We start from the raw sequence: 16,234 nt of genomic DNA on the forward strand, positions 1-16,234 counted from the left end.
CTCTATGGCCTATTAGAAAAACTTGTTGCAGAAATGAAGATGGCCTCCACCCTAATGTATGTTATTGGAACTATGTTTAAATGAAGTGATCTTCTAAATAGAGAATTGGCCCTAACAGTCTAGACCTATAACCCTCCTTTTCTTGCACCTAGGACCAAACTCAGTTTGCAGTTCTTGTTATAACCTCAAATGTTTGCTGGTAGCATTAACATTTGTGATCATTTAAATTGAAATAAATATTCTACTTAAATGTTGAAATTAGAGCTCCAATAATTTGATCCTAGTCAGAGGAGCTCAAAGTACACTTGGTGACACTACTCTAGTCACCGAAACAGGTTCAAAAGATTGTAGAAATACACAGAAGACTGAAAAGAGTATTCTGCATAATCTATGTTAAACAATGGAGCAATTATCCATTCTCTGAAGAAAAATGATGAATATGTACTTCGACCTCATATTGCATAGTTGTTTCTTTATTTATTTATCAATTTACTAAATAACATTTCTTGCATCACAAAAATGTAGTCTCTGTTCTTTGTTGAGCTTGTAAACCCCAAAAAAAAAAAAAAAACTTTTATTGATCCCAAAGATATTATACTACTTCTACATGAAACATTAAAAATGTCTACCATGGTTGCTTTGGCATGTACGTCCAAGCACAATAAGCACAAACAATCCTCTGTGATATATACACATAAACAGCAAATGATAAACTCATTAACATCACATCCTTCCAGTCACCCTTCTGCTTGGGGCTCAAATTCTCTTGCAAAACCTTCCCAAACTTCTCAAACCGAACAAAAGATGGTGGCAACAATGACTTCCTTTTGCTCTCTTTCTTCAATCTTGGTTTGGAAGTATCCACAGGCTTGTGGCTTTGGCAACATAGAAGGATGAGAATTCTTGGGCTGCTTCTAGTCTTTCTGTGTTCTTGAGTTGTGCTGTGTTTTGTGTGGAATGAAGGGCCAATTGAGAGAGCAGCCATGGAAGATAAAATGGGGTTTTTGAATCTTCAAGTTTAGATCAGTTGGAGAGGAAAGCTTTGTTCATGGATGTTTGTGAGGAAGGAGAGGTGAAGGTGCTGTGTTTGACCTCATTTTGCAAAGAGAAGATAAACCCAATCACTTTCATTGGCTGCTTGTGGAGTGCAAGAAAATATCTTTCATGGAAAAGCAAATACTTACCTTATATTTTTTGGTACGTATGGGTTGGATAAGAGTCTGGCTCTTGTCATTGCGTCAGTCGGTGGGACAAACATCAATGTGACCTCCAATTGAAAAGGTTGCTAACACACTTTTCCCTGCATTTATTTTCCATAACTACTTCAATTTGGCACCATTTTTTTATATTTATTCTAAGACTTAGTGAGTTAGAATAGCTTATTTTTATAGGTTTTTAACATGAATTGTTAGAAAAATGGTACCTAAAAAACTGGTAAAAAGTGCTGTTTTAAACTATGTTATCTACTAATCTCTTAGGACCAACCAAATCGAGAAATAATGTATCAGCCTATCAGGAATTCAAATAGTCTATAATTTGAGCTCACTGAAATATTAAATTCTCAAAAATTTTAAAAATAAAATAAAATATCTTACAAGCCAAACACTAACAAGATATTCGTTCATGGCAGCTGAATATCCTTTTTCTCTATTTTCTTTAATGTCAATAAACGTCCTTCTTACATATATTATCTACTTATCTGTAGTTAAAAATAAATTCTAAGAAAAACACAACACATGTTAAAGAAAAAGATGCGCAGACACAATAATTTTGTACACAGAGCCACTAAATTATTGAGTAATGTACTGTTATATGAACTTGAAATAAACACTATGTAACAAAACCCAAAACTTTTATAAATATAGAAAAATGTTAATGGATATCTTAAAAATATTTGTTAGTAAATTATTTTTAAAAAAAATTTATGAAAAAAATTAACATTTTAGTGTTTTTTATATTTTTTATAAAAACAATATTAAAATTTTTCTAAAATAATATGTTAACAATTATCTGAAGTACATTCATTAACAAAATCACACAAATATAATAGGAGTTCTTTTCTTTTCAAGGGGAATCATTTTTTTGAGGGAATAATTTTGTGCCAACAGTTATTAATCCATTGGCATTGACTTCGTACCAGTAGACTGTGTCTCTCTCTAATCTCTAGATCTTTCAAACAACAGAACTCTTCTTCATTCTTTAATCATTATCTTTTCTTCTTGGCCTTCACCCAATTTGACTATTAGGGTCTGTTTGTATTGCGTTTGCTGCGTTTGCGTTTTACTTTTTACGTTTTCTCCTTTTTTTTTTTTTTTTTTTTTTCACGCGTTTTCTCCCTCACATAGCCGCAACATTTGACCAGATTTGACCAGAACAGTGCATTCGTGCACTGTTCACGGACCCACAAATTTCATTTTTTATCAATTTTTTCATTAAAAATGGGTCCCACGATACTATTCACACATTTAAAAATTATTTTGCTACAGTGTTTTCAGTTTTCAGTTTTCAGTTTCAGCAAAATAAGTTCTATCCAAACACACACTTAGTCCCCATCCTTAACTTACACGTTTTGTTGTCCTTTCTATCAAAGTTTCGAAACTCATCCAAACTGGTGGGACCCCATTAAATCATCCAACGGCTCTAATTCAAAATCCCCAAATCTCAATCAACACCCTTGACGTACATCATCATACAAGAGTCTTCATATGAATACCTTTATTATCAATTAAAAATATCATAATTTTTATTATAATTATTTTACGTGTCAGAACATAATTAGCTACATATTTTCTCTATCGTTTATAATATATTACAAAATTATGACATCATGGGGATAATTACGGCACAAACTGTGAGATTAGAATTTATGTTATAATATTGAAAGAAATAGTCAAAAGAATTATTATGACGTCAAAAGTCTAACCACAAGAGTCAAAGCTTCTTAACTTTTCTTACGTGTTACACATGTAACACTAACATGGACTAAACTCTCTTCCAGATTTTGACACGTGTACTGTCAAAGAAATGTACGGTCAAGATTGCGAGTATTTTGATTTGAAAAGCTTTGAATTGCAGACTGAGCAATCAACCAGTAGGGTTGGCTAAATTTTTTTAAGGTTTTAATGGACCCGACAAAAGTTTACAGGGTTGCAGAATTTGGCATCCCGAGAACAAATAGGAATGTGACACGTAAGCGTACTGGACTGAATTGTCAATGTGAGAGTTATTTTTTTGGACATTGGAGTTAATGGAAATGTGGTTGGGATTGCATGAAACATGGTGCACCAAGCATTCCTTGTATTCTGAACAAGATCTAAGGTTAGGATTGAGAAGTTGTACAACATTTCTTTGACTAGGACATGGAGTTTCCAGTTCATGGGCAACATTTTCTTGAGAAGTAGTACAACAATGTCTTTGACTAGTGCATTGTGTTTTGGACTTTTAAGTTTAATGTCCAACATTTTAATTAAAATGTTTTTTTTTTTTTTTTGGGCTCCTCTTCTTTCACACTATGGTTGGTTGAATGGAAAATATGGGAAAGGGAGGAAAGAAAAAGAGAAAAAAAAAAAAAAAAGTGTTTGGATGTAAGGAGAAGAGAATGGAAAGTGAAAAATGTATTTTACACTTTTATCATCTTAAATTATAAAGTAATAAGGTTATAAAAGTAATTTTACAAAAAAAAATCCAAACTTTTAAAAGGTATTAAAGTAATTTTTTAATTGAAAAAATGGTGGACTCACAAAAACCTTTTACTTTCCTCTCTTCTTTCTTTCCTCATTTTCATTTTAACCAAACAAAAAGAAATCTCTTCCTTTCTCTTCCCTTCTTTCCCTTTCCATGCAACCAAACATAGTATCAATATAAAATGTATATTATGTATCTGTTATATACAACATTTCTCTCGCATTGTGTGAATCTCAATTGCCTATAGAACTTACACAATGCAAAAGAGATTATATGCAACTAATACATAAGATACTACATATATTTATTATGAGGTTTAGTTAACAGATGTTCTTAGAACATTTGTTAATGGATCATTTTAGGAAAATTTTCATACTATTTTTATGATAAATATTTTTTTTAAAAAACTATTAAAAATCAATTACTTGTTTCCCATAAAAAGTTTTTAAAAATACTTCTTAAACCAATACCCTTAAAGTATCTGTTAATTTTTCCCTTTAATATATAAGATATGATTAGAAACTTGTGACTTTCACTCTTTAATATTAATAGGGTTTTGTTAATGAATATCCTTAGGGTAATTGTTAATAAACTATTTTAGAAAAGTTTTGACATCACTTTTATTGAAAATATAAAAATAATCAAAAAATTAATTTTTTTCATAAAAATTTTTAAAAATAATTCCTAAACCAATGTCCTTAACACATGCATTAACTTTTTCCATATTAATATTAAATTTTATCATTATGTTGAATATTAATGAGTTTACTTTTGATGTAAACTAGATTCAATCATGGATCTATATTTGACAACAAAACCTTCTCTTATTATATATGTAATGTACAAATGTTAATTCGTTAAACAATTTTGTAGCTCAATGTTATTATCCAAAACTTTTATAGAAAACTATTTTTTTAGAGGTAAAATTTCAACTTATAGCATTTGCTCCTAATGATTGTCTTTTATCATTAAACCAAGATATCAATTAATTTTTAGTGCAGGCAAAGATAGAACCTCATATCTCTTATTGAAATGAAAAATATATATATTTAATGTTAAACCACCACCAATCTATTTGTCTAAAAAATAAAAATAAAAATTATTTGTCTAAATAACATTAAAAAAAAAAAAGTACAATGTTGGAAGTGAAGGAATCAAATACTATATTGATGTGGATTGACAAACTCAATTTTGTATTCATCTCATTCAAAATGAAGCGTAGACACGATACTAACTTTCCAAAAGCTACATTGTTTTAATTGGTTAATTTTCCACTCTCCCAACAGAAATAAAAATTGTTCCTTGAAAGTAATTGAAAAAAATGAACATGCATGCACTTGTTAGTTTTATAAAGAAAAATGGTCTAACTTAAGGACAATGCAACAGTCAAAATTGACCGATTAATTATCATAAGACGCCCTTTGGGTAGACTGTCGAGTAGTAAACATCACAATATCATACATATTGATTGTGAGATACATAAAATTAACAAGACCCACGTGTGTCAAAGCGTTTGAGGCATGCAACAACGTGACAATGTACTAGAAGATATGGAGTCCTCTTATATATATTTAAAACAATGTACAGTAATATTATGGGATGTCTTAAGAGTATTAATTAGTTTAATAAATATTTTTATATATTTTTATGGAAAAAAACAATTGATTTTTTTTTTTACAGTTTTTTTATATTTTCATGGGAGTGGTATTTAAAGTTTCTTAAAATGGTTAAATTAATAAGTGCCTTAAAGACACTCATTAACAGGACCCTAATATTATTTATTATGAGTAAGTGTCCTTCCATAACTAGCTTTTTTTTTAGATTTTAGTTTTTTGAACAGCTTTTTAAAATCTCATTTTTATTTCACTTTTCAAAATACGAGCACATTTAACACACTTACAAAAACAAAAACAAAAACAAAAAATTATAAATAAATAAGTAAGTTGATGTCAAACGCACACTAAAAGTATCTTATGGAAGTTAAGAATTTTATAACTCAACTAATACTTTTTGATGTTTTCAACAAAAACTTTCCGGATTTAAATCCTCAATTTCCCAATTATCAGTTATAGAAAAAGAGAATCTTTTCAACAAACAATGATTCCATCCGGATAAAAATGATCTAAGTTCCTAAAATAACTCTATGGTAGAGTTTTTGAAATCTTATCAGTTCATTCTGAAATGAAAATGATGAATTTTAGAATATTTTGAATAGATACTAAAAGTCAAGATTTTTCTAAATGTTGATGACATGGTAAAATTCAATCCACTCATTTCAAAATAAATGAATAGGATTTCAAGAACTTTCTAATAAAGGGATTTGGCTTACCTCCAATACTTTTTTAATTGGAATCTCATTTTATTTGAATGAGAAACTGCCACATCACTTACTAATTAAATAAAATGTGAAGATTAAAACTCATTACCGCTTGCCATTGTGTATTTAAAACAAAAGAAAACATATAATTAAAAAAAGTACTGGATATAATCCAAACCCCTAATAGAATTACCTAAAAACTCTAAAAGATCTGCATCCTTGTTGGTTCAATGTTCAAGTGTAGTAAAAGATCTGCATCCTTGTTGGTTCAATGTTCAAGTGTAGTAAATGAAACACAAAAGTGATAAGTGCTCAACAACATTGTTACGTGTTATATCTAGTGCTCTAGCATTTTATTCAATGGTTTATTTTTTATTTATATAAAATAAAGTTAAATTATACACAAATATTAACAGAAGTAGGCGCCTACACCAAAAACTCAGTAAACATATTTAATAATCCTTAACTTGTATCATATAGAAACTCTAAAAAGTAATATTATTTTTTAATAATTAATGTCTTATAAAATATGACTCCATTTGTCAAGAGCTTTGAACTTCAACAACATTGTTTAATGTGGGTTCAATTAGGTCAACTGATAAAAAAAATATTCAAGGTTCGAATTAGGGATGGCAATTCATGTTCGTGGGTCGAGTTCATGTCATGTCGAGTCATGAGTATTTTGTTATATGGATTAACCCGAATCCAATCTGTATACTAAAAGTGTTAGAAATCCTTAATCCGAACACGATTTGTTTATTAAAAAAGTCAACTCAACCCGACACGTTTAACTCGTTTAATTAACAAATTATGTAAAAGTCAATACAAATGACCCGTTTTATAATCTATTTAATTAATATGTCATACTTAACCAATATAATCTTTATCAATTCCCATGTATATAAAATTAAAATACAATTACAACTACAAATATAGTAATAAACATATAAAACAACCATAAATTAAGTAATAATATCAAAATAATTAATAACTTTATAAGCTAAACGGGTCAAACGGGTTAGGTGGGTTCACATGTTGAACATAAATCTGACCCGTTTATTAAACATGTTAGCTGTGTTAATCTGAATATGATCTGAAACCGTTTAGCCTTAATCTATGACCTGTTTATAAACAAGTTAGTCATTTCAGATTCGTGGGTTATGTCAAATTTTGTCACCCCTTGTTCGAACTTCAAACCTGCCTATAACAAAATTTCATTAAACATATTTAATAATTCTTAACTTGTATCATATAGACACTCAAAAATATTAATATTTTTCTAAAAATTAATGTCTTATAAAATATTGCTCAATTTTTCTAGAGTTTTGAACTTCAACAACATTGTTTAATTTGGGTTCAATTAGGCCAACTAGTAAAACAAAAAAAAAAACAAAAAAAAATTCGAGGTTCAAACTTCAAACCTGCCTATACCAAAAATCCATTAAACATATTTAATAATCCTTAACTTGTATCATATATGCACTCATAAATAATAATATATATGTGGGTGTCAAAAACAACCACCAAAATGATAATGATGGAATAAATGACTAGCACAATTAATTTCTAAAAAAAGGGGAAAATATTGCACAATGGGAGATCTAAACAGAAAATTAAATGAACAAAAGGATCATTTCTTCCATCATTATCATTTTGGTGGTTGTTTTTGACCCCCACAATATATTTTTTTAATAATTAATGTTTTATAAATTATTACTCCTTTTGTCAAGAGTTTTGAACTTAAACAACATTATTTAGTGTGGGTTCCAATTAGGTTAACTGGCAAAAAAAAAAAAAAAAAAAAAAAAATTGTTCGAGGTTCAAACTTCAAACCCACCTACGCCAAAAATTCATTAAACATATTTAATAATCCTTAACTTGTATCACATAGACACTCATTAACAATACTGTTTTTTTTTTTTAAATAATTAATCTATACTACTATTTAAGGGGCTTCTCCGGTTTGGATTCCATATTTTTCATGCCTAAAATACCCTCATCATACCCACTTACAAGTTTTCAACTACCGGGAATAGATATGTAAATTAAAACTCCTATGTTTAAGTAGAGACAAAACTAAAGGACAATTCCGTAAAAATACAATTCTAACTCCCCTAAAACATGGCCTAAAAAATAGGACAAGTTTCCCGTTAATTGTCAAATTATTTTACCCACTTATAAATTAAATTGTAAAAATAAAAATTATATATATATAAAATAAAAACACAGTTTATCTGAAGTTGAAGGACCTCATTGATTTAGCAGCTAGGGTCTTATAAAACATTTTTTTTAGTGTAGGTTCCAATTAGTTAACCAATATAAATTTCTTTCATCAAATAAGAAATATGATTTGGAATTTGAATTCTATTTATTTCATAAATTAATTAGTGTTTTAACTTGATGATAACAAGAAAAAATTGTTTAGTGTGTTGGAACTCATCTTCACATTTTTTTTTTTTGGTTGAAAAGGATGATATGCATTGATTAGCTAGCCATAAAAGGCGAAGTATTGGCTAAAAGCCTTAAAGAGTACAAACCATAAGCATCAGATTCTAATTTGATACAAAGCTCATCCGAGTTAGGAGCATCTAAAACTACAAAAGTCCCTATCATGTTACAGCCTCCTTTTGCGAGATGATCGGCACATCTATTCGCTTCTCGGTAAACATGGCTGATCCTGACTTAGCTGAAATGGCGAAGAAGGTACATGTAGTCATTGAGCAGAGCAGAATAGGAGTTATTGAAGGATTTTGAAGAAAGCATCAGGTCTACAATTACTTTGGCATCCAGCTCCACAAGCAGTTGGGTGAAAAGTTCTGTTGACGATTGTCTTTATAACATTTGATAATAAAACATGGGTGATGTATTAATGGATGTCCTTAGAAAAATTGTTAATAAACTACTCTCATAATAAGAAAGTTTTAACATCACTTTCATGTGAGAAATATAAAAAGCTATCAACAATATTTATTATTTTATCATTTTCCTAGTAAAATATTTCTAAAAATAGTTCTTAAACCAATGTAAAAATATTTTTAAAAAATTTTGATATTATTTTTAAGATAAATATAAAAAGGTGTTTAAAAAGCCAATTGCTTTTTTTTTTTTCTTTCCAAAAAAAAAATGTTTCTATTTATATTTGCTAAACCAATACTACTAAGACATGATTAACTTAAAATTAAAAAATAATAAAAGAAAAAGAAAAAGAAAGAAAAATGGTTGAAAGTGGAGGGCATGTGGAATCATGTGAGTGGTCACACCAAACACACTTACATTTTGACCTATACTACACTCTACCCAAACCCCTCGAACCCCGAAACTCTCTCTCCACCAACAACTATCATGCGCCTTAAAGCGCATTACGCACCCCTCCAAATCCCATAACCCCAAAAACCCAATCCTTTTCACACTTTTCTTATGCCCCCTTCCACGCACTTTGCGTATCCAACTCTCTCTCTCCCTCTCAGTAGTTAAACTGCGTTGACTCCTCATTTCTTTATTACCCATTATGCCCTCACCCAGTCCTCACATTTTACACCGGCGTACCACGAACCAAATATCCCACCACCTTTTATGGCAGTCTCTGTAATTTCGGCGTAATCTCTGGGCTTTACAATACCAAATCTAATTAATTAGAAACAACAACAACGCCACCTCTTCGTAGCTCTGAAGCTGAAACCAAAAAAAACCCTAAGAGATAGAGAGAGAGAGAGAGAGGGGTAGTTCTCGTAAATATTGCATGAGTTTTGGGCAAAAGAGAAAGAGGCGAAGAAGAAGAGGAAGAGGAAGATGAAGAGGTTGAGGTCTAGTGAAGATCTCGATTCGTACGGCGACAAATGCAAGGATCCGAACCCGAGTTTGAATCCGAACCCGAGTTCGAATTCGAACCCGAGCCGTTCCTCTTCGCAGTATCGGACTAGCTTCTACCACAAGTCGGATAATGTGCGGAAGGGCGGGTTGGTTTCTTCGTCGTCTGCGGCGGCGGCGGTTTCGTCGAGGTACGACCGGGATCGGTCGTCCGGCGGGGACGATGATCGGGAGGTGTCGAGGGTGGTGAGGAAGAGATCGGAGCATGATTTCGATGGGTTCGATAGGAGGAAGGGGTTCGATCGGTATAGTGGAGAGAGTAGAGGAGGTGGCGGAGGTTACGATCGGAGTTTGATTCACCGGTCGGAGAGTTTCTGCGGCGGCGGTTCGTCGACTTCGCTGTCTTTGTCTTCGTCGAGGAGGGAGTTTCCGAAGCGGTTCAGATCGGAGCGGTCGTCTTCGGGTTCGGATCCGTCAAGACGAGAAGGGAGCGTGTCGTCGTGGCGGCGGTTCGGTAACAATGGGAATAAGGATTCGGAGGAGAGGAGTAGAATTGGATTGAGGGATGTGAAGTCGCCGACTTGGTCTAGGGATTCGGGGGCGAGCGAGCAATCGAGGATGGTTAGGGTTTCGGCGGCTTCGACGGTGACGGCTAATACGGTTTCGAATTCAGGTTCGTCGCCGTTACGAACGGTGTCGAGATCGGATTCGAGGGCAGTGGCTGCGACGAAGGAGAATTCGGCTTATTCGAATAAGTCGAAATCGAAATCAAAGTCGCCGACTTGGTCGAGGGAATCGGGTGCGAGTGAGCAATCAAAGAGAATGGATGTGGAGATGGCGAAGAAGAGTGAGGAGCCTCAAGTTGAGAGTGGAAGTAGTAGCGAAATGGAGGAAGGAGAGCTCGAGCCGGAACCAGAACCCGAACAAGAGCCAGAGCCTGAGCCAGAACCAGAACTGGAATCGAACCTCAAAGCTGAGGCTGAAGCTGAAATCGAATCGGGTATTGAGAATAAGGAGGATGGGGTGAAAGTATTGAGCAAAGAAGAAGAGAGAGAGGTGCAAAATAAGGAGAGTGATAGTGAGGTGAAAGATGTGGAGAAAGAAGATGATAAAGTTGATGAATTGAGCAGTGGAAGTGAGGACGGGGACGGGGCTGAGGCAGGGGATGATGAAGGTTGTGGTGGTGATGATAAGGAAGAGTGTGTGAAGGAAGATGGGGAGTGTGTTGAGGAGGAAGGAAAGAATGATGGCGTTGTTGATGATGATGATGACGACGACGAAAAGTCTTTGGGGTCAGAAGAGGAGTGTGATAAACAAGACAAGGGTGTGAGCATAGATCTTGAAGCCAAGGTAGAGGATATGGAAATGGAAGTGGAAGTGAAAGAAGCACAGGAGTTGGATAAGGAAGTTGGGGAAGAAAATGGAGGAGAGGGTGAAGTGAATATGGGAAGAGAAAGAGAGGAGGGTTTAAGTCAGAATTTCAAGGATAAGGGGAAAAGTGTGTCGATTGAACCAACCCATGTTGCGGATTCTGCTGAAGATGGTGTATGGATGGAGAGGGAATCGAGGGAGTTTGAGAGGGATAGTGATGATATGGAAGGACCAAGTACTCGGGGGTTTGAGTTGTTTAGTACATCTCCGGTTAGAAGGGAGGAGAAGAATGATCAATCCGGTGTTAATAGGCCGAAGGAAGAGAAGCTGGTGTTGGAACCGTTTGATCTTTCGTTAAGCTTACCGAATGTTTTGTTACCGATTGGTGCTGCTCAGGATACAATTCGAGCAGCTCCTGGTTCACCTAGTCAAGCTAGGAGTGTTCAGTCCATGAGTACTACATTTCGTACTAATTCGGATGGATTTACTGCATCGATGTCTTTTTCAGGTTCTCAGTCGTTTTTCCACAACCCCAGCTGTTCTCTGACACAAAATTCGATGGACAACTTTGAACAATCGGTTGGCAGCCGCCCCATATTTCAGGGAATCGATCAAGCTTCTCAGGGAGCTTGGCAGGGACAGTCTCAGAATGAGTCTAAGCCTAAAGATATCCCTCTATGTCAGAGAATCTTGATGAATGGAAATGGCTCTCTTAATCAGTCTCAAGTATTACAAGGCATTTCGAATGGTCAAGCTGTGCAAGGACAACATCATAGGGGTTTAGAAGGAAGCTCTAAAATGGGCAATGGACTAGAAAGGCAGTTGAGCTTTCATAGGCAGCAGTCGTTCAACGATGATGTTAGATCGCCTTCGCAAAGTGTAGGGTCTCATGACATTGGATCAAATTATAGTTATGACAAGAAGCGGAGAATGAGGGAAAAGAGTAGTGGTAGTTTATATAGGAGTAGTGGCCAGAAGGAGTTTGAATACAGTGGTGGTGGAGCTGAATATGTTGAGAAAATCATTGCCAAGATAGTTGAGGAACCGGTACATGTAATGGCTAGGAAATTTCATGACATGACACCACAATCCATAGTGCGTCTGAAAGAGAGCATCACCGATACCATGTTGAGTGTTGATAAGCAAAAGCAACTCGTTGATTTTCAGAAAGCTCTGCAGAACAAGTCTGATATAACCTTGGAGACACTACAGAAATCCCACCGGGCTCAACTGGAAATCTTGGTCGCTTTGAGAACTGGTCTTCCGGAATACCTTCAGCTAGACGACAGCGTTACGAATGCTCATTTGGCGGAGGTATTTCTCAACTTAAAATGCAGAAATCTTGCCTGTAAGAGTTCTTTGCCTGTGGATGAATGTGATTGCAAGGTTTGTGTGCAGAAGAAAGGTTTTTGCAGTGCTTGCATGTGTCTTGTGTGTTCAAAGTTTGACATGGCAAATAAAACATGTAGTTGGGTTGGTTGTGATGTTTGTCTTCATTGGTGCCATACGGATTGTGCGTTACGAAAATCTTATATTATAAATGGAAGAAGTGCAAAAGGGGCTTATGGGACGACGGAGATGCAGTTTCATTGTATTGCCTGTGATCATCCTTCAGAGTTGTTTGGCTTTGTGAATGAGGTTTTTCAAAGTTTTGTAAAGGAATGGACAGCTGAAACTCTTTCCAGAGAACTTGATTATGTGAAGAGAATTTTTCGTGACAGCAAGGATATGAGAGGAAGACGGCTTCATGAAATTGCTGATCAGATGCTGGTACGATTGGCAAATAAGTTGGACCTTCCTGAGGTTTGCAGTCATATCTTGGCTTTCCTTCGTGGTAAGTCCTTTACAACTCTGTTGGTAATATGAGTTCTTTATATTGGGTACTGTATTTTTTTTCTTCCTTGTATGATTATGAGATCATGTTAACGTAGCAACTTGTCATGGACATATCTACTTGAGATTCTTTACCTGTTTCATGTATTTGTTACAAAATGACATGATTTGGGATAACTTTTGCTCGTTGTCTATGTGGTCTATAATTACATTCATTAGGAAATGATTTTAGATAACTTTAGCTATTCACAGGATACCAGTAAAAGAGAGCTGATGACTTCCGAGGAAGACAAATAATTTTTGGTTCCTAGAAGTTATTTGGGTGAAATTTAATGTGTGGGGAAGGTGCTTTTTGGAAGAAAAAATGCCAACTAAACTGCCTTATTTATCATTATGCCTTTTGTTTCTTCTATCATAAATGTGAACACTGCATGATCTGCATTATTTACAATATATGCATGACATATTAGGGGATATGTGCCAAGAGCCTTGTAGTTCAACTGGTTGGCACCTCCTATGGAGCCATCTAGGGTTCAAAATCCCCCACTTCCAACTGTTGATGTATCAAAAAATTTATTAGGGGATATGTGTGACTTATTTTGATAATTGCTTGAGTTTCTGTATTTATATTTGTGAAGCATATGATGATAAACTAGTGATGTTGTAATGCAGAATCGAGCAATTTTTTTTTTTAATGGAAGATAGAGAAGAATCAAGCAATTTCTGAATTCAATATAGTGAATAAAATATAAAGCATCTCTAGTCCAAAACCCTCCCTCTTTTAAGTGTAAATCATATCAATCTTTGGGCAACTCAAGAATTCCATATGAAGTAGACTTTAGGAACTGATTATTTTATGTAAGACAGAAAATGTTGCTGAGCAACCAAAAACTAATCTGCTTTCCGTAGTTTTGTATTGAAATCATGCATTAGTGTTTTGCTTGGTTATGTTGAGTGTGGTTCTTAGCATTTGACTTTTGTAATATAAGAAAATGGTAAACCATTCAATACAGTGGCTTGGAACTGCAATAGTTGCTTCATTGCTGTTCAGAGGGCAATTTTATGTTTATAAGATCAATAAAGGGTTTAAAGAGGGGAAAATTATTTTTTCTTTTTCTGAGATATTTGCATCAGGTATTGGAATGGGGAAGGGGAAGATATGTCATTTTTTTTGCATGGGTTCATATGTGTGATAGACCTAGTGCCATCAAATGAAATATACTGCAGTGTTTTCTTCTTTTCTATATATCATTCTTTTGAGATCTCAAGCTGAACCACGAGGTTATAATTTATATCCTTTAACTGTTACTGCAGAAGCCGAAACTCCCAAGTTAGGCAAGATGCCAATCTCATCTGGCAATGAACAAGGTAAAGAAAGCAATGGGATTGCTGGGACGAGCCAGGATCCCAGTTGGCTAAAAGCTGTTTATTCAGAGAAGGCGCCTCAGTTGGACAGGGCACCTGTTGTATTTCCTAGATTCAGTTATGACCAGATTGATAAACGCACTTTGGAGACTGAGTTGCAGACAAGTATTCAAAAGGAACCTGTGTTTGATGAATTGGAGAGTCTTGTGAGAATCAAAGAGGCAGAGGCTAAAATGTTCCAAGCCCGTGCTGATGAAGCAAGAAGAGAAGCTGAGGGCCTAAAGCGCATTGCCATTGCAAAGAAGGAAAAAACTGAAGAGGAGTATACAGGTCGATTCACAAAGTTGCGTTTGGCTGAGGCTCAAGAAATGCGTAAACAAAAATATGAAGAAGTCCAGGCTCTAGACAGAGCACATCGAGAGTACCATGATATGAAGAGGAGGATGCAAGCAGATATTAAAGATCTGTTACTGAAAATGGAAGCTACCAGACAATCTTGATTTGTGATTAGCCGATCAGTAGGTCTTTCTATAGAATTGTCATCTTCTCAGGTAATTGTACCCTTACTGCTGAAGGTTCTATGTTGTATTATAACATCATGTGTCCTATCTGTTATAGTTCATGATCATGATCAGTAGGTGAATTTTCTGTTCTAGGTTCTGTTTTTCTTTTTTCTTTTTCTTTTTCTTTTTATCAGCTGCTAACCAGAATCTGTACAGAGATTGCAACATCTCTTTATATCTCTTTGTATGATGAAAGGTTTCCCCTTTAGTGAAGCAATATGAAAGAGATTATTTTACATCAAGCCTTTATTTGCTGATGGAATTTTTAGTTAAAGAAAAGGATTTCAATTTTAAATTTTAGTTTGAAATTACTTGAGCTAAATCTCCAAAGATTTCAAACAGTTTATATTAACAACTATTCTTTAAATTTGTTTAGATTTTAAATCCTCAAACTCAAAACACAACCCGAAGGGATTTATTGTAATGGTTGTGACTTGAGATCTCCATTTTGGACTGGCCTGATTGCATTGATTGGCAATGAATTGGTATTTTGTTAAACAAAAAGTACTCTAAGGAGTGAGAAAAGGAAAAAAGAAGAAGAAAGAAACATTTATGTTTTTGTTTGTTTGCATAGGTCACAAAGTAGACAACTTTAAAACAACGCGTGAGATCTGTTTGGATTAGTTATATTTGCTGGTTTAAAGATGCTTGATTTGCATTATTGTGACAACTTGCAGGTATTGTGTAATGTAATCATCAGATTTTATTTTTTATGGGGTTTAAAAAAAAAAGTAGAAGAAGACTAAAAAATAATATTAGAAGAAGTAGTTAAAAAGACATGTCAATTAAGGAAGTAATGGACTAATAGGGAATATTTTTAATCAAATAAAATTGATAAAAAAAATACATGTAACTAAGCCAACATTGACTAACACAGACTAATGTTGTTGAGAATTCAACCACTCCAAAGAAATTGATCAAAGTATATTTAAAGCCCCCCTATATTTTAGGGTGGTTTTAAATAAATTCTTATAGTTTTCAACGTTTCAAATTAAACCTTAAAATCTAAATTTGATACAAATAAAATAAAACCATATAGATTCATTATTTGTTAAATGGATTTTTCAAATCAGTCCCCCTAATCAATTTGTTAAATGGCTTGAAAAATTCAGGGGTTAAAACAAAAAATAAACAAAAAGATACCAAGAAGGTAAAAGTTTTTCCTATTTTGAATTAAATAAACTGCACGTTGAATCATTGATCTATACAAAATTCACAATGAAGCCAGGATTATGATATCCTTTGACTATAACAGATGTAGAGTCCCAAGCCCAATGCCATGTAGCTATTTTGC

At 34.0% G+C, this 16,234-nt stretch overlaps 1 protein-coding gene across 1 annotated transcript; it reads left to right on the top strand.

Moving 5' to 3' along the window:
• The first annotated feature begins 9,374 nt into the window (after window positions 1-9,374).
• Window positions 9,375-15,182, top strand: LOC115984063 (protein OBERON 4-like). Its single transcript, XM_031106940.1, has 2 exons — window positions 9,375-13,013; window positions 14,327-15,182. Exons 1-2 carry the CDS (start codon window positions 9,791-9,793, stop codon window positions 14,875-14,877), a joined length of 3,774 nt encoding a protein of 1,257 aa, XP_030962800.1. The 5' UTR covers window positions 9,375-9,790; the 3' UTR covers window positions 14,878-15,182.
• Window positions 15,183-16,234: the final 1,052 nt, after the last annotated feature.

The sequence above is a fragment of the Quercus lobata genome, chromosome 4 (genome assembly GCF_001633185.2).
Source record: "Quercus lobata isolate SW786 chromosome 4, ValleyOak3.0 Primary Assembly, whole genome shotgun sequence".
In the NCBI taxonomy this organism is placed as follows: domain Eukaryota; kingdom Viridiplantae; phylum Streptophyta; class Magnoliopsida; order Fagales; family Fagaceae; genus Quercus; species Quercus lobata.